The following is a 27042-nucleotide window of genomic DNA, read 5'->3' as shown; positions in this document are numbered from 1 at the left end:
CACCCCTTCACGATAAGCTGGAACGCTGGGCCAACCTCACCCATTTACAGCTGAGGCCCCAGGCACTGACTCTCAAGGTCAAAATCCAGAAGGCAGCAAGCACTGCCTGAGCCACTATGTGGGTCATGCCCGCGTCACTTTTGCCCTGCACCCATGTCCCCTCTGCGACACGGACCCCCCCATCCTCCAGGTCAAGGGCACGCCTCCCCAGGACTTGATCCTACGTGTCCCCAAGGGGCCCCGGGGACACGCACATCAGTGCCCCAACAGACAGCGAGCGGCGGGTGCGAGGGGCTGAGCTGCTCCGTGGGGCAGGGCCGGGGCAGGCTGTTGTCATGGCGACACAGGGCCTCGGGCCCAGCGGCGGAGGGGAAGCCATCCAGGGGTAGGTGGGTATAGAGGAGGCAGCTGGTTAGGGACACACAGTCTGGTCAGCACAGGGCAGGTGGCCTGAGCACCGGGAGGGGCAGGTCCCCCCCCAGCCCCACCAGACTGGCCCTCACTTGTCTCCAGAGCGCTGGGCGTCTGGCCGGAACATGCAGGGCTCGGTCACTCTTAGCTGCAGCAGAGCCGCCTCATAGTAGGCGCTGGGCAGCAGAACCACATAGTCCTTGGGGGGAGGGGGGAGGTTAGGTGTCGTGGCCCCTGCCCCGGGCCCCGCCCCAGCCCTCTCAGCCCCGCCTCACCAGGAGCACCCCCTCGGCCTCCACGAGCAGGGCCCAGGCGCCAGGGTTCAGCACAAAGGGCTCCCCCAAGCCCCTCTGGGGCACGGTGACAAAGGCAGGCTCGGTGCTGGGTGGGAAGGCCACGGGCTGGCTCTGTTCTGTGCCTGGGGGTGCGGACAGTGGGCTTTCTGGACGCAGGGATGAGACGGCCACCCCAGGCCACGGTCACCAACTCCCCAGGGTTAGGAGGACGGGTCTGGCCTCCCCACCCACGCATGGGGATGTGGTGGGAGCTGGGTGGGGAGGGGGCAGCCCCAGCACTCACAGTTGGGACACGTGGTGAACCTGCCCTGGTCTCGCACGGAAACCCGCCCGCTCACACTCGTGGGCCCGCGGTTGACATAGCGGAAGACGAGTCGGAAGAGGTCAGGGGAGGTCAGGTTCAGCTTGGCCACAATCCTGGGCTGCAGTGGGGTTGGGGAGTACAGAAAGTCGGGGTGGCCCCTCCTGGTCATGCTCAGCCCACACCCATGAGCCAACCCTCTGCCAGCCATCATGCCAGGAACACCGAGCCTGCACCTGGATGGGTGTCATCTGTGCGTAGCCTCTCCAGCTGAAGTTCTCAAACTCCAGGGGGTTGAAGCCGAAGCGCACAGCGAGGCCCTCGGGCGTGGCCGCCTCCTCTAGCTCCAGGCGCAGGTGGTGCAAGTCGGGGAGATAGTGGTCCTGAGCAGGCCTGGCCACAGCAGGGGCAGTCAGGGCAGGACAGGTACTGGCCCTGCACCACACACTGGGGTCCCCAGGGAGAAGCCAGTGCACAAGCTGCTGCCCCAGCCCACACCCCCAGCCCAGCCGGGGTGGGGTACCCACTCGCTGCAGGTGGAGCCCTGGGTGTTGGGGCGGCACATGCAGGCGCCCGTCCTCAGCTCACAGCTCTGCCCCAGCGCTCCGCCAACATCGCACCGGCAGCCTGCAATGGGGGAGCAAGTGAGTGAGGTCCAGCCCCACAGCCTCCATGCTCCTCCTGCAGCCCTTGGCTCAGGACTCCGCTTCGTCCACCCTCCATCAAGAGTGACCCAGGCTGAGAGGACGAGTGTTGCCGCCACCAGGAGCTGCTCAGGGCTCTGGACAGCAGAGGGTCAGGGTTTAGCGCAAGGGCCCTGGATTGGTGAGTGATGCCTGCCAGGGCATGGGACGGAGGGAGGACGGGGTGAAATCTGCACCCCCTCCACACCAGCACAGGTCTGGCCAGGCACCCAGAGTGGCTCAGTGAGTGCCATGTGACACCCAGGCCCTGGCTGGCCCTTATCCCATGTGTCCCTCCCTGGGCCTCAGCCTCCCCAGGACATGGTCCAAGGGCCAAGCAGTGGGCCTTACTACGGCAGCCGAAGTAGTCAGCCTGGTCCAGCCCGAAGAAGCCGTCCTTGCAGGCTGCGCAGGTCTGGCCACACACATGGGGCTTGCAGAAGCACTGGCCGTTGCCCTGGAGGCCAAGGGAGAAGCTGGGACCAGGTCTGGGAGGGTCCCTACACTCTGTTCCCATGGACCCCGGCACCTCCGCCCTCAGACTCACCGGCTGGCACTGGGCAGCCCCACCCAGCGTGCCCCTTGGATCACAGTTGCAGCCTGGGGGAGAGGCAGAGCAGCGCTGAGAGTGGGGTGGGGGGCAGGAGGGCTAGACTCCATCCCCGCCCTGGCCACTGTGGAGCCAGCCCTCCCCTCCCCAGCATCCCCCCAGCACACTAACACCACCCCAGGGAGACTCACGGGTACAGCCCTCAGGGTTGCTAGGACTCAGCCCCCAGAATCCAGGTTTACAGCGGTCACAGCTTGGCCCCTCCACGTGAGCCCGGCACATACAGGGGGCCTGTGCCTGGGAGAGGATGAGACTGAGGTTCAGAGTAGGTCCCTGCTCTCCTAGCACAACCCTCAGCCCTGGAGCCTGGCCCCTCTCGGGCATGACCCAGCCAGGGGACCAAATGGGCTCTGAGGTTGCCATGGCAACCGAGGAGCAGGTGAGTGATGGTTTCTAGAAGTGAAGGCCTCAGCGCCAGAGGGCTGCCCCGGGCTCACCTCGGGAGGGACACGATCAGCTGGGGCCAGGCCAGCAGGATGGCAGGAGCCAGCTGTGGAGAGAGGCCCAGGCCATGGTCAGTACTCAGCAATCGATCCTGACGGCTGAGGGCTTCCCCAGGCCTGGCCAGGACCTGAGGCCCCATGGGAGCCAGCACACATGCCTTCCACACATATGAACAGGCAAGAAACCACAGGTGCCTTCATGCCCTAGTCCCCGTAGCTGTGAGGGCATGTGCTCTCCCCCACCACACAGCTGTGAACACGCAATGAACACACACTCGCACAAAGCACATGAACAAGCGTGAATGGATGGACGGCACGTGACCACATGCACAACACACGGACACTCATGTGAATGCAGTGTGTGAACCGCATGAACACATGAGAGCACACACAGGGCCCAGCAACAGCGTCGTGGGAACACGCAGCACATCACACACACACACACACACACGGGGCCAGCCCCACCTTCGCAGTAGGGGAAGTTGTATGCACCAGGCACACACGTGTCACACCGCAGTCCCGTCTCACACACACACACACACACACACACACACACACGCGGGGCCAGCCCCACCTTCGCAGTAGGGGAAGTTGTATGCACCAGGCACACACGTGTCACACCGCAGTCCCATCACTCGCGGTCGGCAGCTGCATTGCCCGCTGTGGGGATCGCAGGCTGCGTGCAGGGAACCTTCGGGGGAGCAGTGGCAGGCTACAGGAGCGAGAGGAGGGGGAGTCAGCACGTGGGGAGCACGCGCCCTCCCTTCCCTGCCCCACTTCCCCGTCCCAGGGCACTCACGGGCACAGTCGGGGAAGCCGTGGAAGCCGGGGCTGCACTCCTGGCACGTGGCTCCCACGTAGCCCGGGCGGCAGCGGCACAGCCCGCCCGCCCCACACAGCTGGTCCATGGAGCCCCGGGGGTCACAGGCGCAGGCTGCAGAGGACTTGGGGTCATGCCCTGGGCACCTGCAGTGGCCCTCCCCCCTGCCCGGAGCCCCACCAAAGCCACTCACTCACCGTGGCACTCGGGGTAGCCGTGGTAGCCCAGGCGGCAGCGGTCACAGTGGGGGCCGTTGAACTCTGGCCGGCACGGGCAGTGGCCAGTGTCATCACAACCCTCAGGGAGGGTCCCCACGGGGCTGCAGCCACACACTGCAGGCCGAGACCGCACGGGGCCCTGAGCTAGCAGCCCAGACCCAACCCCACTCCCGCCTGCCCACTGGGGGTGCCATACTCACACTGGCAGAGGGGGAAGTGGAAGTAGCCGGGGGCACAGCGGTCACATGCGGCCCCCTCGAAGCCTGTCCGGCACATGCACTGGCCCGAGTCACGGTCACAGGTTCCGTCCACCACGCCGGGGCTGGAACACTGGCAGGCTGCAGAGAGGAGGAGGTCACAGAGGGGCCAGGCTCCTGGGCTCTGCGAGGGGATGCTGCCAGGGCTGGGGCTGGACTCACGCTGGCAGCCTGGGCCGTAGAAGCCAGGGGCGCAGAGCTCACAGTGGGTGCCCTGGAAGTTGGGTTTGCACACGCAGTGCCCCACCTGTGGGTCCTTCCGGCAGGCGTTGCCCTGGGTCCCGGCGGCGCTACAGTCACAGTCTGGAGGGGAACAGGGTGGGATGGGGGTCTCAGAGGCCCTGCAGCTGTCCTGCTCAAAACCTCCCTTCTCCACAAACTCCTTTCCTTGCCTTTTAACACTGCACTTATGCACAATGAGAAAGACTTTAAAAAAGGCCAACAAGGGAAAGTGGATGTTTCAGGAAAACAGTGGCATGCAATGAAATCAGGAGCATTTTACATACACATAATTAATTGTTTATAATGTAGACACCAAGTCAACTGCAGGTGTTGACATAACCAGAGAAAATGCAAAAACAAAATCTTAACAAGGCAAAAAGAAAATTCTACTCTTTATAAGTAATTCTGGAGATTAGGACAAAGGAAAAAAAAGTGTGCTAAATGTCTTAACTGATGCACAAAAAAGGACTAATATTATTTTTGTTACTGACATAAAATAAATAATGGTTCATTGTTCAGTCGCTAAGTTGTGTCTGACTCTATGCAACCCCATGAACTGCAGCATGTCGGGTTTCCTTGTCCTTCACTGTCTCTTGGAGTTTGCCTAAACTCATGTCCATTGAGTTGGTGATGCCATCCAACCATCTCATCCTCTGTTGCCCCATTCTCCTCTTGCCCTCAATCTTTCCCAGCACCAGGGTCTTTTCCAGTGAGTCAGCAATTTACATCAGATGGCCAAAGTACTGGAGCTTCAGCTTCAGCTCCAGTCCTTCCAGTGAATATTCAGGGTTGATTTCCTTTAGGATTGACTGCTTTGATCTCCTTGCTGTCCAAAGGACTCCTAAGAGTCTTTTCCAGCACCACAGTTCAAAAGCATCAATTCTTCAGTGCTCAGTCTTCTTTATGGTCCAACTCTCACACCTGTACATGACTACTGGAAAAACCAGAGCTTTGACTATATGGACATTTGTCAGCAAACACTGTCTAGGGTTGTCATAGTTTTTCCTCCAAGGAGCAACTGTCTTTTAATTCTGTGACTGCAGCACAAAATAATGGTTCATTATTTGTCAAAACATAAAGGTAACCTTCGCCCAGACCAGAAGATAGAAACAGAACTTGCAAACCCTCAGAGAAGAAAATACAAGCCAACCAAAACAAGTTTTGCAGTCAATCCAGCAAAAGTCAAGAAAGCAAAAATTTAAGCAGAATGAAAGAACTGAAACAGCTAGGGCAGGGTCAAGCCCAAACCAATAGCAGCCACAGTCCCTCTGCCAGGCCGCATCTCCTCTCATGAGATAAACCCAAAGGCATCGGTTTGACTCTTGAAGGAGAATCTGGTCGCACCCTTTTGAAAGAATGCACCTTGAACCAAGGACTTGGACAAGAAATAAAGAGCTTCCAAAAGGGAGAGTGTGGAGTGTGGTAAGCCCAGGCACGAACATTAATGGAGACAAGGAAGGATGTTGTGTGTGGAGGAAATGGACTTGCCCCCCAAAAGATGCGGAAAACCCAAAGCTCTAAGAGCAGGATAAACATGGTCCAGAGGTACTGAAAACTAAAACTATTGAAATTGGGAGGGAAATTTGGCGAAACCACGGTTAAAGAGAGAAAGACTGAATACACTGTTCCCAGAATGTGACAAAAACTAAGAACAGAGTGGGTTTAAATAGCATAATTAACATGTCCTTTAATAAACGTATGTGAACAAATCTATTCCCACAGAAAACATAAGTTCCTGTCAGACATTCTCGGACAATCTAAAAGGGGTCACATTCCAGGTGAGAAAGAAAACCCCAAAATCCAAAGACAAAAAGTAGAAATTTTCAAGCTACCAAACCTGACCATGGTGCAGTAAAATAAAACAGAACCATAAAAAGAAGGGACAGAATGGAAATCTAACCATCTGGAATGACAAACACAGTTCTAAACAACTCAGGTGAAGAGGAAAATGAAAACTGAAATGATACACAATTTAAAAGGAACAGTAGTGAGAACACAGCATATCAACTCTATGGGATACACCTAGCCAAAGCTACATTCTGAAGCAAATTCATAGCTTTAACTCTGGGTTTCTCAACCTTGGCACCAGTACCATTCTGTGCTGGATGACTATTGGGTGGGTCTGTCCTGTGCTCTGCATGATATTTAGCATCATCCCTGGCCCCTACCCACTAGATGACCATGGCATCCTCCAGTTATAATAACCACAGATGTCTCCAGACATTTTCCTGCATAATAAAATCAGCCTTGGTTGAGAAAAATTGCTTTAAATGTTTTGTGGATAATTACGAGAACTAAAAGTAATAATAATGCAAGAAACTATGAAAATGGTAATAAGTCAAAAGAAAGTAGAAAAAGACAAATACTGTATGATCTCACTTATATGTAGAATCTTAAAAAATACACATACACACTGAATCTTTAAAAATACCCTGAGCTAGTGGACACAAAAAAAAAAGGTTGATAATTGCCAGAGGCAGGGATTGGGAGTTGGGCAAAATGGGTGAAGGGAGTCAAAGGATGCAAACTTCCAAATACAATGTTAAATAAGTCACGGGGATATGACCCACAGCATGGCAACAGTAGTTAATAATAATATACTGCATAATTGAAAGTAGCTAATACTTTGGCCACCTCATGCGAAGAGTTGACTCACTGGAAAAGACCCTGATGCTGGGAGGGGTTGGGGGCAGGAGGAGAAGGGGACGACAGAGGATGAGATGGTTGGATGGCATCACCGACTCGATGGGCATGAGTTTGAGTGAACTCCGGGAGTTTGTGATGGACAGGGAGGCCTGGCGTGCTACGATTCATGGGGTTGCAAAGAGACGGACACGACTGAGCAACTGAACTAACTAGCTAACTAAGAGAGTAGACATTAAAAGTTCTCAGCCAAATAAAAAAAAAACTTCTCATCATGAGAAAAAAATTATAATCCTGTGTGGTGACAGGTGTTAACTAGACCTTCTGTGGTGATCATTTCACAATGTCTAGAAATACCAAACCTTTGTGTTACATACCTGAAATTAACATACTGATTTAGGATTATACCTCAACAAAAGAGAGAAGAGAGAAAGATAGATTTTAGCTCAAATTTTTCTATATTAGGAAGTAAAATCTCTCTCCCAAACCAGAGAAAAACTCCAGCAGATCTTATCAATATAAACCTTAAGATGCACTTCAAAAACACTAAAAAACTCAGCAAACTTCTGTTGGATCTCATGAAGGCAGGAAAGAAAAGAAAAACAGACAAAAGGAATGGAAGGAAATTTGAAAATCACGTACAGAATACTGTGCATAACTTTATGCCAACACCTTTTAAAATCCAAATGATATAAACAAAATTTGCTAAGAAAACATAAGTAACCAAAACTGACTTAACATGAGGTAGAAAATGAACATGCATAATAAAAAAAATTAAAACCATCACCTAAGATGTCCATGGTCTAATCAGATTCACATGAAGAAAATAACAAGGGCAAATTACCTACTGGGAGAAAAGCATGTGACCCATGAGGCATAGATACTATAGTTAATGTGGAAAGAGCTTACAGCAGCAAACGAGTGAAAAGAAAACTGAGCCATGACCTCAAATGGGAAATTCACACATGAAAACAACAGAAAGAGTCCAGAAACATGAGAGAAGATTCAAACTCAAATGAGGCAAAGAAATACGGCTAAGACCAAGGAAACACCAAATGCCATCAGATCTAAGAACCAGTTACAGGACACACCACTATCTTGAGCTGCTGTGAAAGGAAAATACTGGCCAATTAGACATTGATAAGCCACCAACCAAAAGGTGTACCCCAACTCCAGGAAAACTGAAGATTTCTGTAATAATGAATGTTGCCGTGCAGAGACAGCAACATTCTGACATGAGTGACGTGAATGATGCCACTCCACCCAGGCAGACGATTTTGCCAGGAGAGTAGTTTGGCAACGTGCAGCCAAAAATGTTTCAAAACCTTCTTCTAGGAAACTGTCCTGCAGAAACAGTTAATAATTCATGGAAAGCTTTAGCTGCAAGGATGTTTACTATGGGTTTTTTTTTTTTTATGGTGTTATTTTTAAAAACTCTGGAAAGAACCTAAATTACCAAGAATTGAGAGTTGGTCAAACAAGAACTACATCTGTGTACATAACGTAGAATGTGAAATGACGTGTTTACAGGATGGTGTGGGTGGAAAGCACAGTTACTCAAAAATGCACACGGTGCACGTGGATGTTTATAAAAACACAGCATACACGCAGAGGGAGGAGGGGTTGTTTGCAGGAGTTGCGATTCTGGATAACTCTCTTTAACGTTCCGCTTTCCTATATTTTTTAGGGTTTTCTACAATGAATATGTATTATTTGCACAAAATTAAAAGAACCAAAGACAAAGTGAACAAAATGGAAATATCAGGTTGGTGAAAAAGTAACTGTGGTTTGGGACCGTGAATTTTAAATCATTATAACCAGGCTCAAACACATCTTTATTAATGAAAATAAGAACCATTACAATCAATACAAATAAGTTTGCTTATTCCTGTAGCATAAAGATCGGTGCTTCGGGATTTGATGAACACTTGAAAAGCATTTTCTGCCTCCTGCTGATTGTTGGAAGCATTTTCCCTGCAAAAAGTTGTCAAGGTGCTTGAAAAAGTGGTAGCTGGTTAGCAAGAAGTCAGGTGAATATGGCAGATGAGACAAAACTTTTTAGCTCAATTCGTTCAATTTCTGAAGTGTTGGTTGTGCAATGTGTGGTCAAGCGTTGTTATGGAGAAGAATTGGGCCCTCTCTGTTGACTAATGCCAGCTGCAGGCACTGCAGTTTTCAGTGCATCTCATCGATTTGTTGAGCAAACTTCTCAGATGTATTGGTTCTGCCAGGATTCAAAGAAAACTGTAGTGGATCAGATTGGCAGTAGACCACCAGACAGTGACCATGACCTTTTTTGGTGCAAGTTTGGCTGTGGAGCTTCTTCTGGGTCCAACCACTGAACTAGCTGTCACACTGGCTGTCGTATACAATCCACATTTGGTCACACATCACATTCCGATGAAGAAATGGTTTGCTGTTGTTGCACAGACCAAGAGAAGACGACACTTAAAGATAACAATTTTTTTAAAATTTGTGGTCAGCTCATTAGGCACTGTCTTGCTGAGCTTTTTCATGTTTCCAATTTGCTTCAAATGCTGAACAATTGTAGAATGGTCAGCGTTAAGTTAGTTGGCAACTTCTCATGTAGTTGTAAGAGGATCAGCTTCGATTCTCTTGGTTGTTGTCAACTTTGATGGCTGGCCACTACACTCATCTTCAAGGCTTTTGTCTCCTTCGCAAAACTTTTTGAACCACCACTGTACTTTATGTTCATTAGCAGTTCCTGAGCCAAATGTATTGTTGATGTTGCAAGTTGTCTCCGCTGCTTTACAACCCATTTTGAACTCGAATAAGAAAATTGCTGAAATTTTATTTTTGCCTAATATCTTTTCTCCAATCTAAAATAAATATAAAATAAACTGGGGCCACAAAGAGTCAGACATGACTGAGCAACTTTCACTTTCACAAATAGCAAGTAATAACTCATTAGGGCTTCCCTGGGGGACAGTAAAGAAACTGCCTGCAATGCAGGAGACCCAGATTCAATCCCTGGGTCAAGAAGATTCCCTGGAAAAGGAAATGGTAGCCCACTCTGCTATTCTTGCCTGGAAAAATCCCATGGACAGAGAAGCACAGTGGACTACAGTCCATGGGGTCACAAAGAGTCAGACGTGACTGAGCAACTAACACTCTTTTTTTTTTTTTTGCAACTAACACTTTCAACTTTCAATAAGTCATTAGCAAAAAGAACATAAAATAAGAAATGTGCACTAAAATGATGCATCACATAACCACATTTAAAAATGTATTCCAATATCAAACAGCAAAGGTCAACAATGCAAAATCACAATTACTTTTGCACCCCCGTCTCTGTGGGCCTGGGTGTGGCCCACTCTGCCCCACTGCTCCAGTGGGGCCTAGGGCAGGATGGGGATCTTGAGGGACACTTACTCACGATATGTCCGGCAGGCAACACCTGCTCCCCGGTGTCATTGTGGGAGGAAGAAGGCACCGCTGAGGGAGGGGACAGCACATGTCAGCGAGGTGTGGTAAGCACCTGGCTGCCAGGGTCTCCCCACATCACCAGAGGTACAGGCAGGATGAAAGGGATCCCCCCCTCCCCACTGGCTCCAGCCCAGTATCGGGGGATACTCAGGTGCCTGCCCACTCTCCCCACCCCCCATCACGCCCTCACGGTAGCAGTGTGGGAAGTCAGTGAAGCCTTCAGCACACGCGTCGCATCGCGCCCCTGTGAAGTTTGGCCGGCAGTAGCAGCGGCCAGTCAGGTCCTCACACGTCCCGTCTGTGAAGTCCGACTCACAGTTGCAGCCTAAGTGGGTGTGGGAAGTCAGGGGACCCCAAGCCCAGAGCTCTCAGGCCTCCAAGGAGGGTCAGCATCTGCACCGCCACTCCCCAACCTGGGATGTGGGATGAGAGCCATGGCCTCCCAGATAGCTGCAAAGGCCCCAGGACCCTCCATTGGGGCACACCCTGCTCCCGGACACCCTTGGGACAGCCCCACTCCAACCACATCCAGTCACCCCCACTTACGGCGGCAGGCATGGGGTGAGTCGAGTGGGTGGTCTGGGGAGCGGTAGAAGCCAGGCAGACACTGCTCACAGTTGATGCCCGTGGTGTGATGCTGCAACGGAACAGGGCCACTGAGTCCAGGAACCCACTGCCCCCAGCCTTGTGCAGGTCCTGCCTACCTGACACCCTCACCACAGACCTAGCAACAGACGCACCCACCTGGCAGTCGATGCACACGCCCCCGCCCTGGTAGACCTGGTCCTGATTCTGGCTGGCGTTGCGCTGATCCACCTCTGGGTCGTAGTAGCAGTCATGGGCGTGGCCATAGCAGTTGCAGGCTGGAGAGCAAGAGGCTCAGCTGTGGCCAGGCCTCCATGACCCCTGCCAGACTGGGACCCCCAGGCACGTCCCATAAACCACAGGTGACCCCAGACTCAGGTGATGGAGTGTTGCCATGTTGCCTGTGTACCAGGCACTCTTTTGAGCATGTATAAACGTGTGAATGTGTATGAATGCTGTGTTTACTGTGTGAGCACATGTCTACATGCACATGTGTGCAAACATGCGTGTACATGAGTATGAAGAATGAGATGTGAGTACAAGAGTACATTGTGTGGGTATGAGTACATGTGAGCACGTGTGAGCATGTGTGGCAGCACATGTGTGAGCACCATGCAGGCGTGTGGAGGGGCACTCACACTGGCATTCGTTGGCACTGTCTGTGGTTGCTGGCCTCCATGGCTGCTGGTTGAAGCCGGGGCAGCAGCGGTCACAGGAACCCCCACACGTATTGTGTTGGCAGGCGCACTGAAGCCTGTAGGGGACACATGGGCACAGGAAGGGCTCGGACCCACCAGGGACCCAGAGGTACCGGAGAAAGGCAGTGGCTGTGTAGGGACTTCATGGAGGACGGGAGCTCGGGCAGAGCATGGCATGGTCAGTGCATGTGGCCCCTGACCACAGGTGAGCCTGGGCCCCTCAGGTTCTAGCTACACCCTCCCCATCACAGCCAGGACCCAGGCCAAGTCTGCAGCTTTCCTGGGCCAACTCTGAGGTCTGGGTCTTGCTCAGCAGGCAGCCCTGGGCTCAGCCAGACGCCCCTATTACCCAGGGCTCCTCCCCAGGGGCAAGTGGCCAAGAACTGCTTCCTCTTCCAGCCGGGGGTGGACTCCAGTCAAAGGGCTGGAATCCAGCCTACTGTCCTGGAGAGCAGCTCCTGCTGGCTCAGTGGGCAGGGGGACAGCTGGCTGCAGCTGAGGACTGAGCACAGAACCACCCTTCCCCTCAGCACACACCTCCACAACTCAACTCAATCAAAGGGGGAGCAGGAAGAACAGCCCCACCCCAGGGCCGTGTGCGCCTCAGTCCTAGACCAGTACCACAGTGCTTGCTAGCCAGCCCCAGGAGCCAGTCCAAGAAGAAGAGACTGAGAGCTCCAAATCCACTTGAGCCCCTCCCTTCCTGCACAAGGGGCTACATACAGAGCCTGGAGAGGCAACATTACTGCTCCTTGGCATCCAGGGAGGGACCAGGAATAACCTGCCACAGAGGGGCCATCATAGGAAGCCCTGAGGATCCGCAACCAAGGCCCGATGGCTGGTGTTTGATTTTTCAAGAATCTACACTTGAGAAATCTGTATGCAGGTCAGGAAGCAACAGTTAGAACTGGACATGGAACAACAGACCGGTTCCAAATAGGAAAAGGAGTATGTCAAGGCTGTATATTATCACCCTGCTTATTTAACTTATATACAGGGTACATCATGAGAAATGCTGGACTGGATGAAGCACAAGTTGGAATCAAGATTGCTGGGAGAAGTATCAATAACCTCAGATATGCAGATGACACCACCCTTATGGCAGAAAGTGAAGAACTAAAGAGCCTGTTGATGAAAGTGAAGGAGGAGAGTGAAAAAGTTGACGTAAAGCTCAACATTCAGAAAACTAAGATCATGGCATCCAGTCCCATCACTTCATGGCAAATAGATGGGCAAAGAGTGGAAACAGTGTCAGACTTTATTTTTCTGGGCTCCAAAATCACTGCAGATGGTGATTGCAGCCATGAAATTAAAAGACGCTTACTTATTGGAAGGAAAGTTATGAACAACCTAGACAGCATATTAAAAAGCAGAAACATTACTTTTTAATGGCTGAGTAATATTCCATGGTATATATGTACAAAGAATTAATTTGAATCAGTTCTAATGAGATGGATGAAACTGGAGCCCATTATACAGAGCGAAGTAAGCCAGAAAGATAAAGACCATTATAGTATACTAACACATATATATGGACTTTAGAAAGAGGGTAACGATAACCCTATATGCAAAACAGAAAAAGAGACTCAGATGTATAGAACAGACTTGTGGACTCTGGGAGAAGGCGAGGGTGGGATGTTTCAAGAGAACAGCATTGAAACATGTATATTATCTAGGGTGAAACAGATAACCAGCCCAGGTTGGGTACATGAGATAAGTGCTCGGGCCTGGTGCACTGGGAAGACCCAGAGGGATCGGGTGGAGAGGGAGGTGGGAGGGGGGACTGGGATGGGGAATACATGTAGATCCATGGCTAATTCATTTCAATGTATAACAAAAACTACTGTAATGATGTAAAGTAATTAACCTCCAACTAATAAAAATAAATGGAAAAAAAAAAAAGGCAGAAACATTACTTTGTCAACAAAGGTCTGTCTAGTTAAGGCTATGGTTTTTCCAGTGGTCACGTATGGATGTGAGAGTTGGACTATAAAGAAAGCTGAGCACTGAAGAATTGATGCTTTTGAACTGTGGTGTTGGAGAAGACTCTTGAGAGTCCCTTGGACTGCAAGGAGATCCAACCAGTCCATCCTAAAGAGATCAGTCCTGGGTGTTCATTGGTAGGACTGATGCTGAAGCTGAAACTCCAATACTTTGGCCATCTGATGTGAAGAGCTGACTCATTGGAAAAGACCCTGATGCTGGGAAAGACTGAAAGCAGGAGGAGAAGGGGATGACAGAGGATGAGATGGTTGGATGGCATCACCAACACAATGGACATGAGTTTGGGTGGATTCTGGGAGTTGGTGATGGACAGGGAGGCCTGGCGTGCTGCGGTTCATGGGGTCGCAAAGAGTCAGACACGACTGAGCGACTGAACACTGTCAGTGTATCCCTTAACCAAGAGATTAACACAAAGATTAGGGCATCTGTCAAAAGCCTTGGAAAACCACACTGGAGGGATTCTTCCCAATCTAGGGCACATGGTCATCACACAGGTGAAGCCCTATTGAAAACCTGCACAGAAACAACCCAATGGGGTCAGTCGATGCAACCAACAGCAGGGTTGCACCCCAGGAACTTCACTTCATGGAGCAATCAGGTCGAAACCATAAAAAGACAGTGTTTAAAGATTATAACAGAAGACAGTGAAACGACACTTCTCAAGTGTTGAAAGAGATAGCGATCAACCAGGAATTCTACAGCCAGCTAAACTATCACCAAAGAGGACTTCCCTGGTGATCCAATGGTTGGCAGTCCACCTGCCAAAGCAGGGGACATAGGTTCAATCCCTGGTCCAGAAGGACACATGCTGTGGGGCAACTTAGCCCACACAGCAACTCTTGAGCCTATGTGCCGTAGAGCCTGTGCTCTGGAACAAAAGAAGCCACCACAATGAGAAGCCCAAGTAACACAATTAAGAACAGACTCCGCTTTCTGCAACTAGAGAGAGCTCCCAAGAAGCAACAAAGACCCAGCGTAGCCAAAAATAAAATGCTTTAAAACAAAAAAGAATCTTAAAAAAATAAAAAAAATAATAATAAAAATAAAAAGACCCCAGAGAGCTCCCTCACCCCTCCCACACTACAAGGACACAGCCAGAAGACAGTCACCTATGAACTAGGAAGGGGGTCTCAGCTGCCTCCAGAACCATGAGGAATAAGTCTCCATAGTTTATAAGCTTCCCAGCCTCTGGCATTCTGTTAGCCTGAATAGACTAAGGCACAACAGAAACAAAACAAGTGCCTTCCAAACCGAGGGGTGGGGAAGAGTGACTGGGGGCTGAGAACAGACTGGGCAGGTAGTCGGCACTCAGAATGATGGTGGTAGAGAGGGCAGAGAGGATGCAGGTGGGGGTGGAGGTGATGGTGGTAGTGGCTGAGGGGCAGAGAAGAGCAGCTGGTAGGGCAGAGCCCTCGTGGAAGAGGCAGGAGACACAACACAGGGAGGACACAGCAGGCTGATGCTGCAGGGCATGGGTGTGCGAGGGGTTTTGGCACTTGAGGTTCTGGGAGAGACACCCCACACGCCCTTCAGGGTGAGCAGAGCTCTGTTTATGCCCAGGTGCAGGTGAGTCAGGGCAGATGCCGACGCCCTCCCGGCAGGCACGGGCAGGCCTGCCTCTCCTCCGGGGCTGATCTGGCCGCCCACCTGGCGCCCTAAACAACCATCACGAGTCCCACTTGGCACTTAATTTCCCGGAGCAACCAGCTGCGCTTGGGTTCAGCATCTGAAGCTGTGGGCAGAAATCCTCGCCCAGGGCCACACTGAGGCTGCATGGGCCACTCGGGTCCTGGGGGCCTGCACCAGTGTGATCGTACCCCTCCCCCTGCAGACCCATCAGCCACGCCTGAGGAGGTCTAGGGTTCACCTCTTGGTGTTTTTTGACTATGAGAACAGGGGTGAGCTTCTGCACTGTCTGGGTTTCATCCACCTCCCTATCAACTAGGATGTGGACACAGTGATAAACCCCAGAATTCAGGGGCCTGCATGATTTTGAGGCGAGGGAAGCAGCAGGAGGAGGTGGCTAATAGAGGGTGGGGGCTGCAGGAGTCTGGCCTCAGGCTCCCTTGGCAGGCTCTGCTGCCTCTTCCAGCATCGCCTGTCCAGCCCTGGACCTGCTTTATGCCCCAGAGCCTTCAGCCCTGCCAGGACCTCTGTGCTAGGCAGAGGCCTCCCATTCTCTGCCTGCCCAGAACAGGGGCTGCTGGGGTGGGGCGGGAAGCCCACCTGTGCCTCTGGAGCAGGAACACAGCCCAGCATGTGTTAACTCCACACACAGCTGCTGATGGATGGGAGGGAGGAAGAGGGGTAAGAGGGAAGGGAAAAGGAGGGAGGGAGGAGTGAATGCACGAACGAATCCACTGCCGAGCCAGGAGGAGAGCTGGCCTAGTGCCAGGCTCCAGCTGATAATTTAGCTGAGTGCTCACTGCTGAATTCATGGCGCTGGAGCCACTTAGTCACTTAGTCACTTAGCACCAGTGGCAGCTTGTTAAAGACGCAGGTTCCTGAGCCCTGCCTTACTGGCTGAGCTCAGAACCTCCACTGAGCGTGTCAGATGGGGGTCTCTGGGCTGATCCCTGTCCTGAGCCTCGGCCCCTGCCTGTGTCGAGGATGGAGGTCAGGGTGGGGCGGCAGGGAGTATGTAATCTGTGTCCTCAAGAAAGGTGGGAGAGCTCCCCCCACCCCAGAGGGGTAACTGGGTCACAGGTCCAGGTAAGGCTCCACCTCTGTGGGCAGTAGGGCAGAGACCCAAGCCAGACACTAGGCCCTGCCCTTCCACCTCACTGTGCAGACGGGGAAACTGAGGCCACGGGAAAACGAGGGGCAAGGGGCCAGTGTAGAGGCGATGAAACCAGGCCTCCTCTCCCTCAGGTTGAGCACGAGATGGGGGGATGAGTAGGGAGCTGCAGGTCTCACCTGAAGGGGTCTGTGGGGTCTTTGGCATCACAGACATCCGCATGCCCGTGGCAGACACAGCGGCCGCCGATGCTGATGTCCTTGATACTGTAATAGTACTGTGCAGGGCCCGCAACGTCAGCGCGTGGCGCCTGCCTCATCAACCCCCAGCCCCAGTGGCCCCGCCCACACCAGCCCGGCCCCACGGGGCCCCGCCCACACCAGCCCCAGCCCCCGTGGCCCCGCCCACAGCAGCACCAGCCCCACCGGCCCCCGCCCACGCCAGGCCCGCCTGCTCGCCAGCTCACCCGGCGGGTGACCGTGGGGTCCCGCAGAGCCTTGCCCATGAGGTGGCCCAGCAGCGTGTTGGTGCGCAGGAAGCGCAGGCGGATGTTGGTGGCTTTGGTGAAGTCACGCAGCAGCGGCGAGTAGGAGAAGTTCATAGCACCTGGGCGGCCGTTCACCAGGGACACCACGATCTGAGGATGGACGCAGATCAGGCGGGGGCATGGTGCCGTCACTGACCGCCAGGCCGCATGCCCCGCGCCGTCCCACCTCGCCATTCTCCAGAGGTACAATCCGCGAGTACTCGGTGCTGCAGATGACGTCGTCGTCCTGCGTGATGCGCTCCAGCGTCCGGGGTCCAAACCGTTCCAGGCAGTCCCTCTTGGAGGCTGCGGGAATGCCGAGGGTGAGCGTGCGGCGCTCTGGGGAAGCCCTTGGAGGAGGCAGTGCCCTGCAGCCCTGCGCGCCCTGTCTTCCGGGAGCCCCATGGCCTCAGCCAGCAGGAAGCATCAACCGGAATGCAGGATCGCGGCCCACCCTCGGGGTTTTGTTGAACAGAGTGTGGAGCACATCGCAGCTTCCTCCAGAGGGCGCGTCAGGACCCAGGGTGCCTGACCCTGCCCCGAGGCTCTGAACTTGCCCACCCTTGGCGAGCTGACAGTCCAGGCCTTTGCCATTCTCTCTGCAGAGTGTCCCCTGGCGTGTCCCTCCCCAACCCCACCCTTGGGGCACCCATCTTGACTGCCCCTCACAGGGCTGCCCTGCACTCACTCTTGGGCTTTGGAGCTTGAGGGGGACACAAGTTCCAGGACCACCCAATCGAAGCCGCAGGGACATGATTGGTCAGGGTGGCACATTGCACAGCCAACCAGTGAGCAGGGGCGCAGCGCTCCCGTGCTCCCCTGATGGGGCAGCTAAGTCCGTGGCCTTTGCCACCTCGGGAGTTGCTGGAGCATAAGGCCAGTCCACAGCGAGCTAGGAGATGGACCCAGCAGTGCCATGTCAGGGACGCAAGGCCCTGAACCCCCACCTGTCTTTGGGAATATGCACCCCACAGCCCGGCCCACCTAGAAGTCGGGCGTGAGGGCAGGCCTGGTATCCAGAGGCCTTCAGAGCACAGCACTGGCAGCCCACCCACCCAGGGTATCCCCCCTTGCCAGCCCCTCATTCTGGGAGACTCACATGCAAAGTACTGCCAGGGCTGGTAGGTGTGGCCAAAGTCCGTGGACCGCTCCAGCACCCAGAGGTCTGGCCGAGGGGAATTGGCAAACTTGATGAGCACGTAGGCCACATGGAAAACCTGTCGGATGGTGGGTGAACACCCCTGAGACCCATTCCATGCCACGTGGGGCCCCCAAACACCTGGAGGGCCGCCCTCACCCTGTGAGGTGAGGTCCCAGGAGATATCTGTGGGCTTGTCCTCAGGGGCCAGATACACCCAGGTAAGAGGGCCAGCTGGCTCAGGAAGCAGCCCCTCAGCTTGCAGGCCAGCCCAGGGCCAGTGAGACCTGCACCGGGGACATAGAGATGACCAGCAGAACCCAGCATTTCTGGAGGGCTCCCTTCTTGGGCCTGAGGGTGCCTTAGGGCTCAGACGCAACCCCCTCCCCAGCCCCACCCCAGCTGAGGCTGCACACAAGCCTGATGGGAGCTGGAGTCAGACAGGGCCCAGGCAGTGGGGCTGGGCAAAGTGATGGCAGAAGCTCATCCCACTGTCCCCAGAGCTCTGGTGGCTGGCCTGGGAAGGTGGCCAGATGATGTCCCAAGCTCCCAGGAGCCTGGCCTCCTTGCACAGCAGGCCGATGAACCCCTGTCCGGGATGGGGGCCCCTGTCACAGTCATCCTGGTGACCCCATCATCCTCAGAGCCAACTCAGGACCTGCCCATCTCACCTACTGACCGGCCACAGGGGCAGGCAGCGAGGATCCACCAGGGCCCAGCCTCTGCCTGCCACTGGCACGAGGCCCCAAGAGGGGAGACAGACAAACATAGGCCCTCCTAAAGCTGGGCCAGGGAGACCCTGCCAGCCCAGGAGTCAGAAGCTGGAGCTGTGCTGGGCCCAGCCACTGGGGCGGCACCTGGCCAGGGGGACAGGGGAGGCTGTTCATACAGAGGCACCCAGAATCCCCAAGGTCCCGCCAGGTGACCCAGGCTGACCTCTACTGTTCTGTCCCTGGGTCTCAATCTGACCTCACTCCCTTGTATCTCTCCTCTGGGCCAGAGTTCGGCATCCCTGGATGTCACTCTGTCCCATGCCCCAGACCTCAGCTTAGAGGGCCAATGACCCCTTCTCCTCCCCGACCTCCGTCCCAAAGTCAAAGATGAGGCGCCATTTTCTGAGCTGCTCTCTGTGTGCAAAGTCTGGGCTCCAAGGAGACCTAGGCAGGGCTGGCAGAGAACCCGGTGCCCAGTCTGTACACAAGGAGAGCTGAAGCCCTAGACGAAGGGCAGAGACACAGCTAGTGAGCGCCCCACCCATGGACGACGCCTGCCCCACCCCTCAGGGCCCTCAGTCACACCCCCATCCCAGACCTGCTCACAGGTGGGCGTGCTCACCAGCCTCAAGGGCAACGTCGCACCTCAGGCCACTCACTGTCCCCTCAGTGAGGCCCTGCCCAGCCCAGGGGAACAGGCCCTTTCCAGTGTCCAGCTGGTCTGTCAGTCAGCCAGGCCCCAAGCCTAGGGACAGAGCAGGGGTCCCCTCCAGGGCTGCCCAATGCCCACAGTCACCCCCTCCCCTGGTCAGCCTGAAGCTGGTAACCCCTTGAGGGACAGTGAGGGGACCACGGACCCCTCAGGGCCCAGCCCTCAGGAGACCAGGCGCCTAGAATCCAGGAGTGGGGGTAGGGCAGGGGGCGGGGGTTGTGAGATCCCAGGACCTTGAGACACACCCATTCCTAACACTGCGCTTCCAGGAAGGCCTGGCTTTTGCAGGGAGAGGCCTGTCCCGGGGTGTGTTGGGGGGGGGGGGGGGGGCCGTGAGGGCCTATTCACCCATTGCCAGGCCTTGAGATCATCTTCCACTTGGCCCTGCCCAGTCAGGGGAAGGGCTCAAGCCTCTGGGGGTACAGACCCTACATTTGGCAGGCACCTTGGCCAACCCCTCAGGCATTCCAGGAAGCCCTGGGGACCGCAAACAGCCCCTGTGCCAGGAGGGGTCTTCATGAGTAAGGGGGACAAGGCAGGGTGGGGGCCTCAGTGTGCACTGGACACGGAGAGGCTGTTTTGGGGGTGGCAGCATGGCTGCCACAGAAGGCCCCCAGAGAGATTAAAGCCTCGCTCCGAGCCCCGTGGGGCCCACCCCCGCCTTTCCCTGAGTGAGGCCACCAGGCTGCACCCTCCGTGGCCAGCTTGGTCCCTCCCCCAGGTCGGCGGGCCGCACACATTTTTCCCAGCTGAGAGCATTTGCACAAATATTGACTCGAAGATGCTAATCAGGCAAGACAGGGGCAGCATGAAAACTACCGCCCCCCTCAAGGCCCAGCCCTCTGGGTGCGCTCCAAGGAAGACCCCTGCCTTCCGTCCATCTGTCCACCTGGTCGTCTCACTGTCACAGCAGGCTGAAGGAGAGGAAGGCATATGATCAGCTCTCCCATCTGTCCCCGATCTGGTTCGGGGAGCCGCACAGCCACCCTGGGCACGACCCAGAGAGAGTGCAGACCCCTGGCCTCCCTGGACACGGCCCCCCCTACCGTCCCCGCCTGCTTCACTCTGCTCAGCTGCCAGCTCCCCTGACCTTTCCCGCTGCTACAGAGCTCTGCGCAAAAGGAAAAAAAGTCTTTTAAAGCAAAAGCCAAACAAAAGCCTCCTGAGTTATTTTTAAAAATCTGGCTATTCTGGGGCAGGCACGTCTCCAGAACAGCAGCCGGACCCGCCTCTCGGCCACGGCCCCCCCCACCCAGCCTGACCTCGGAGGGCCAGGCTCGCCAGGAAGGGGTCTGCCCTGTGACCGCTGCCTGGAGTGGGTGACGGAGCCTGGAGAGCCTGGGTGCGTCCCAGGCCTCAGTGGCTAGATGGTCCGGGGGTAGTAGGACAAACACAGTAGAGGTCAGAGGCCAGGGGTCAGGGTGCAAGACCTGAAGAAAGTGTGTGAAGGCTCAGGGAATCTCCAAAGTGAAGAGGCCACCTGTTCCTGCAGGCAAGCAAAGGTCACCCAGAGCCACACCAGAGGCAGAGATTGGGGGGCAGGGAGGGCAAACAGGGGACAGGCTGGAGTCAGAAGACACAGGGAGGGCCAGAGAGGAAGCCGCTGCTGAAGACCCCCGGGGGTCTCCATAGCCCCAGGGACGGGGGTGCAGCAGGGCACAGCAGCCGGGAAGCCTCCTGGGCTCAGGCACCCACGTACCAGGGACAGGGCTGATGCTGGAGCCTCTGGGAGCACAAGGTCATCAGGGCCAGCACACTCTACCTCTGCCCTGAGCCCTGTGCCCCTGTCCTGGGGAAGGAGGACCCTCCCCCACCCGCTGGGCCACCAACATGAATCACCAGGCAGCCTGTGACTCAGCCTGATCCCGCAGGAAGCAGGGCCCCCTGCTGATTCCCAGGGATGGGCCAGGGTCCCAGCCGGGCCGGGTGGGGCAGGAAGCCCCTCCTAGACCAGGCGTCCGGACCAGCTCCCTCTTTGTTCCCAGGGGCACCCAGACCTCCTGGACCACCACCCTAGACTGTTGGACTGGCCTCAGAGCCCTGTGTGCTGAATCTAGTTGAGCCAGCACCCCAGGTTTGCCCTCTCCCTGGAGACCCCATCTGGAAACCTTGATAAATATAAATGCCACAGCGGGAGGTGGGGGGGTGGGGTGGCCTAGTGGGCATGTCCACTCAGGCCCCCAGCTGGGTAAATAAGAATGGCCATCCACACAATGGGGAGCTGAAAACAGGCCACACATGGCTGCCACTCCAGGAGTGGAAAAGGCACTGCTGGAAAGAAAAATAAAACCTGGAAACATAGAGTGGGCAGGCAGAGGCCCCAGGAACCCTGACTCTGTGGGGCCAGGTGCCCAACACACAGGTGTGTAGAGTGGAGCGCGTAGGGGGATTCTCAGCGATTGGGCGATCTGACAGCTCTCTAGGAGTTCACCAGCTCAGTGGAGCCGGGCTTGGCGGGGAGTTCAGACACCCCCAACCATCCACATGCTGTCTTGGGTCCCCTGCCTTGAAGGGGGGGTTTGGTGGGCCCACCCCACCCCCACCAGAGCTCCTGTCCCTGTCCCACAGCGCCTGCAGCCTGGCCCAGGTCAGGCCAGATGGTCAGCCTCGGGCCATAGGAAGTGGAGTTTATCCCAAGGGGACCCCAACACCCAAACAGTTTATAGACTTCAGCATGAGCCGTGTTGCTGGAAGCCAATGCCACAGTGTTTGCTTAAAAACAGACAGAAGAGAGGAGCCTGGGGGGCTCAGTATGAGGAGGCCGGAGTGTTGCTGCGTGCCATGATGGCCGGGGGGTGAGTGGCAGCAGGGGCCAAGGACAAATGGTCCCCAGTCCCAGCCCCCGGTGGCCCCTCTGGCCCTGCGTCCTTCAAGCCGAGGGACGAGCTGAAGCACGGTCCCCCGACTCCCACAAGGAGAGAAGGGACCCCTGCTGACCCGAGGACTCACCCTGCGGAGGCTGTCCCAGACCCCCACGCTCTCACCCCCCCCAGGGAGCCTAGCCCAAGGAGCCGTGTCCGGTTCAGACCCCACCGCCCCCCCCACCTGTAAGCAGAGCCTGGCTGGTCTCAGCCATACTTCCGGCCACTTCCCTTGAGCAACCCCGCTGACCCTCCTGGGGCACTGCCCACATGGCTGAGAGCCCAGCTGGGCCTGGCCAGCCTGGCCAGTGACCGTGACCTCGTGACCCAGCAGGCGGGCGGACACGCCGGGACCAGGCTGCCTGCCCAGGGAGCCCCAGACTGACCAGCTCAGAGGGGGTAGAGCCCGGGACTGGGGTGGGCAGGGTAGGGCTGCATGGGGAGTCCTGACCACAAAGCAGCCAGCACGTCTGGGACCCTCGTGAGCAGCAAGGTCCAGGCATGTGCTCACAGCCCACATCCAGAGGAGGGCCGGAGGCACAATCGGCCTGGCTTCTCCTCCACACTGGGGCTCCAATCGCGCTGTGGTGGGGGTGGGGGACAGCTGGTGTCCTCCCTGCCTCCCCACTGTCCCTCAGGGAGGGCAGACGCCTCACCCTGGCATTTTCAGTCCCTCAACCAACACTTCTGGCCTCCCACCCAACTCCCCAGCCTACACCCCACTACCAGCCCAGACCCCGCTCCACTGTACCCCTCACCTGGTCTCCAGTCTCCTCCCCTCCAGGCCTGGCCTTTTGGGGCTGGGACAAAGGGCCGCCCCATCAGGGCACAAGCAGAGAACACAGCCCACAGCTGGGAGGGGACCTCTATTCCTCACCTGCCTCTGCATCTGAGGCATGAGGGCAGAGCCCACAGGTGGGGGTTGCTGGGGAGAGGCCCTCCCCCACGGCTGGGCCACCAGGGGGCGTCTGGAGAGGGAGGGGACTCCCCCCAGAACCAGCCCTTACTCACCCTGCCCAGCTCCCTAAGACCCCCTGGGAACATAGAAAGTGAGGCTCAGAACAGGGAGCCTGAGACAGGCAAGAGGCCCAGGGGAGACAGGAGACAGCAAAAACCCGCTGGCCCCTGGAGGACCCCCAGGCAGGCCACTGCTGGGACTCAGGACAGTGCCCCCTCGGTCTCCAGCCAGAGACCCCCTCTGAGGCTGGCATCCCACAGGCTCAGCTCCACAGCCAGTCCTCTCAGGTGTGGGGTCCTGGCCAAGGTCAGCAGGGCAGGAGTGGAGGCCTGGACTTCTCCATGCCCTTCTCGGCCAGACCCTCACTCCTGGGGCCTCGGTTTCTCCATCTGCAAAATGGGGGGAATAGAGTGCAGTGACCGCTGTCCCATCCTGGGGAAGGTCAGAGGCGATGAGGAGGAGACAGAGAGAAAGCTCCTTGAGGTCCCAGAACAGATGGACACTACAGGGACCAGGCCCCACCAGCCGCAGCTCCACCCCCGGGGTGAGAAGGAAGAAGAGCTGCCAGCGGTCCTCCCTGGCCTCCCGGGGCAGGAAGTCCTCCTGATGCCCAGGGCCAGCTGCCCCACCCCCACCCGCTTTCCTGGGGCATCCGCTTCACATCCTAGAACAAAGGCCCCTGGCAGCCGCTGCAGGGGGAGGGCCCAGCCTCACTGCCCACTCACCGACTCTGACAGAGGACCCAGCCCCACCCCAGGGGGACCTGTGCTCCAAAGGAAGGCCCAGCCCTTAAGCCAGGGAACCCCCAGGCCCCTCCTACTGGCCTCTCTCCCCCTGCACAGCCAGTGTGCTTGGAGGGTCCTGCCCGGGACACCCTCAGTCTGGCTGCAGGCCAGCTGCTCCCGTGACCAGAATGGGGACACTTGAGGAGGTAGATCCCAGGGTCACTGTGAGGGTGCCTCCAAAACACCTTCCCCCCAGCACTCCAGCCTTTGCCCCCTCCATCCTCTAGAGCTCCCATTTCCTACCCCCGTGAGCCCCTCTGCCCACGAGGGACCTGGTCTCTGTTCCCAACCCCCACTGGCCGAAGGCACTGGTCGAAGGGACCCAGTAGTCATGCGGTGACTCGGGGAGAAAGGGGCAATGAGCTCCTTTTCCTAAAGGGAAGGTGGTGAACGTGGGAATCACCTCTGGAATTCCACCGTGGCTCAGAAACATGCCCAGGAAAGGGTTTTCTCTCATCACAGAGCTGGACACTGGGTGCTTCCACTCCGCCCAACTCCAAAGCACACAATTGGGTATGTCCTAGGCTCCCCTGCCCCCATCCCAACCAAGGCTGACATCCCCTTAACCAAGATGGGGGTTTCCGTAAGTCATAAAGAGGAGAAGGAAGAAGGGAGGGGCGGGGACATGGGAAGAGCAAAGGGTTGGCAGGTGGATGGATGTTAGGCGGGTGGGCTGGTAAGGTGGGTAAGTAAATGGATGAGTGGGAGGGTGGGTGGGTAGAAGGATGGGTGGGAGGGTGGCAAAAAGAGAGGATGGGGGAGAGAGAGAGGAAGAGCAGTGGGCGGGTGGGAGAGTCGATCTCCCCACAAGCAGGGCTGGAAACGGTCACTTTCCCATTTGTGTCATTTTACATTTGGGGAAACAGAGTCTTGGTGGGCAAGACGCACACAGAGTGAAACCCTGGCCCCAATGCAGGCCCAGTCTGCAGGGCAGATGTCCCGCCTGCCTCCGCATCTCTGTCCTACACAGACAGACACTGAGGCACAGGGGGCCACGGAGGCGGGGCAGGGGTGGGGTGGTGTTAGCACTGTCCGAGCTCCCCCTTGGCCCCACCCACTGTACCTCGGGAGGGCACTGTGCCCACCTGCTTTGGGAGGCCAGACCACTGTGTGCCCAGAGAGCACCCCTGCCCTGCCCCAGCCAGGCCAGGTTTGTCCAAAGAGGAGGGGCGAGAAGGACCCAGAGGCTAGGCACAAGCTCCCCTGCTGACCCCGGGGCAGGGGCAGAGTCCACGTCCCCCTCTCCCTCCCTGGTGCCCCCTCTAGGGCAGTGCCAGAGACAGGGGCACCCAGGGGCACCCAGGGGTGCTGAGGTCCCTCTCATGCTCCCAGCGGAAAGGAAGAGAGCACAGGTGTGGTGAAGGCCCAGTGAGCTGAAGGGCAGTGGGCCTGGCGCCCCCCAGACCTGGGCCAGGCAGCACTAGCAGCCCAGGGGCCTTCTGCAGGGCCTGGGAAGGGAGCCCCTCCCAGGGCTTAAGAGCTAACTCCACCCCTCCATTCCCCTGGAACTCCCAGGCCACTTACTGGAACTCAAACCCATTCCCCTCACTACCCCCTGCCCACCAGGCCTCCAGGTGGGGGCAGGAGGCAACCAACACTGCCCCCTAAACCCACCTGCAGGGCACACCTCCCACCCAGCCAGGCTCCCAGGAGATGCATCCCCAACTCTCCTGGGATGCCCTCAAGGTGACAGCAGGATGGAGGCCCAGTGAGGAACAGAAACCCACCAGGTCACACACCAGGATGGTGGCTAAGTCCCTGTGACCAGAGAAGGGGTGAGCATGGGGTTGAGTAGGATCAACCCTGAGCCTGATGCCCAGGCAGGCCCAGAGCTGGCTGCTCCTGGGCTCGGCCTCATCGACCTGCCACCCCTACCCCACTCTACCCAAGGAGGTGATGGGACTGCTGGCCCATTTCACAGGCCAGGATTCCAAGGCTAGACACCTAACAATGTCATGTGGGGAGTGGGACACAGCCTGTGAGCTTGAACCAGCCCAGATCCACCAAAGGGGGAAATGCCTGACACCCTCCTGCCTGCCTGACTGGGAGTGCGGGGCGGTGGGGGGGGTGGGGGGGGGCACACCTAACCCTTGGGTGGCCCCGCAGCACAGGTATCCTAGGAATGTCCACTTCCGCTGGCCTGTGCATTCCTGCAGCCCCTCCCACTCCCCAGTGGGCCTGGCTCCCTGCGGAGGAATTCCTCTGAGTAAACACTAGGGCGCCTGGCCAGGGGCACAGGGCCCACAGCCTTCAGTCCCACCTCCGTGTCAGCCCCCCAGCGCCCCTCACCCTAATTCTCCATGTGACCTCTGGGAAGGCCCCCATCTGGCCTCCCGCCTTGCTGTGAACCATGAGGATGTTGAGAAAACAATGGAAGGTGCCCCCTGCCACGCCTGTGTCTGTGCTGAGCCTGCCACAAGCAGCCCATCCGTGCCCGGTCCAGCCCGGCCTCCCAGTCCATTCTAGATGGAGACCCCGCTTTCCAGTCCATGCCTCAAGGGGAGCCCTTCGGCCAGAGACACAGGGTGGGGCTGCGGCAGACGGAACAGGGACTGTACCTGGCCCAGGTCCAGGGTGACGTTGACCTCGTTGTACTCCAGGCCCCGGGACAGTGGTGGGCTCTGCCACCAGCGCTCCGTGCCGTCAATGGCGTTGCTCACAGGGTGAGCCCTGTTGCTGCTGGCGGCCGTGCAGATGTCGCAGTACTGGCCCTGTTGGGGAGAGGTGGTCAGATGGCCAAGGAGTGCTGTGACCTTTTGCCTCTCCAGTCACTCCCACCCCTGCCCACGGGGCCCACCCCTAGCCTGTGGAGCCTTGTCTGCCGTTCACTCTTTCACTTGGCAAACACACACTGGGTGCCAACATGCACGGCTGATGTGAGAGATGATCACACCTGCCACAGAGGAAACAGGAGAGCAGGCGGGGGAGGGGCACCCAGCGCAGGTGGGGAAATCATGGTAGGCCTCCCTGAGGA

General features: G+C 56.6%; 1 protein-coding gene across 1 annotated transcript in view; it reads right to left on the bottom strand.

Annotated features, from left to right (window-relative positions):
* Positions 1-27042, bottom strand: part of LAMA5 (laminin subunit alpha 5) — a 52012-nt gene that overhangs the window by 20460 nt on the left and 4510 nt on the right. Inside the window, exons 2-26 of the mRNA XM_020901105.2 lie at positions 26627-26779; positions 18001-18118; positions 17089-17207; positions 16842-17012; positions 16555-16652; positions 11575-11690; positions 11096-11214; positions 10898-10988; positions 10542-10676; positions 10298-10360; positions 4202-4342; positions 3983-4120; positions 3762-3896; positions 3544-3678; positions 3319-3456; positions 2739-2791; positions 2433-2538; positions 2239-2291; positions 2043-2148; positions 1536-1635; positions 1245-1401; positions 991-1129; positions 687-829; positions 504-610; positions 255-408 (exon numbers count right to left, since the gene is read on the bottom strand). Coding sequence (XP_020756764.2) covers positions 255-408; positions 504-610; positions 687-829; positions 991-1129; positions 1245-1401; positions 1536-1635; positions 2043-2148; positions 2239-2291; positions 2433-2538; positions 2739-2791; positions 3319-3456; positions 3544-3678; positions 3762-3896; positions 3983-4120; positions 4202-4342; positions 10298-10360; positions 10542-10676; positions 10898-10988; positions 11096-11214; positions 11575-11690; positions 16555-16652; positions 16842-17012; positions 17089-17207; positions 18001-18118; positions 26627-26779 — 2988 coding nt within the window. The remainder of the gene's footprint in view (positions 1-254; positions 409-503; positions 611-686; positions 830-990; positions 1130-1244; positions 1402-1535; positions 1636-2042; positions 2149-2238; positions 2292-2432; positions 2539-2738; positions 2792-3318; positions 3457-3543; positions 3679-3761; positions 3897-3982; positions 4121-4201; positions 4343-10297; positions 10361-10541; positions 10677-10897; positions 10989-11095; positions 11215-11574; positions 11691-16554; positions 16653-16841; positions 17013-17088; positions 17208-18000; positions 18119-26626; positions 26780-27042) is intronic.

Source organism: Odocoileus virginianus, chromosome 9 (assembly GCF_023699985.2).
Source record: "Odocoileus virginianus isolate 20LAN1187 ecotype Illinois chromosome 9, Ovbor_1.2, whole genome shotgun sequence".
Lineage (NCBI taxonomy): Eukaryota > Metazoa > Chordata > Mammalia > Artiodactyla > Cervidae > Odocoileus > Odocoileus virginianus.
Note: the sequence above shows the minus strand (reverse complement) of the source record. Positions and strands in the feature narration are given on the sequence as shown.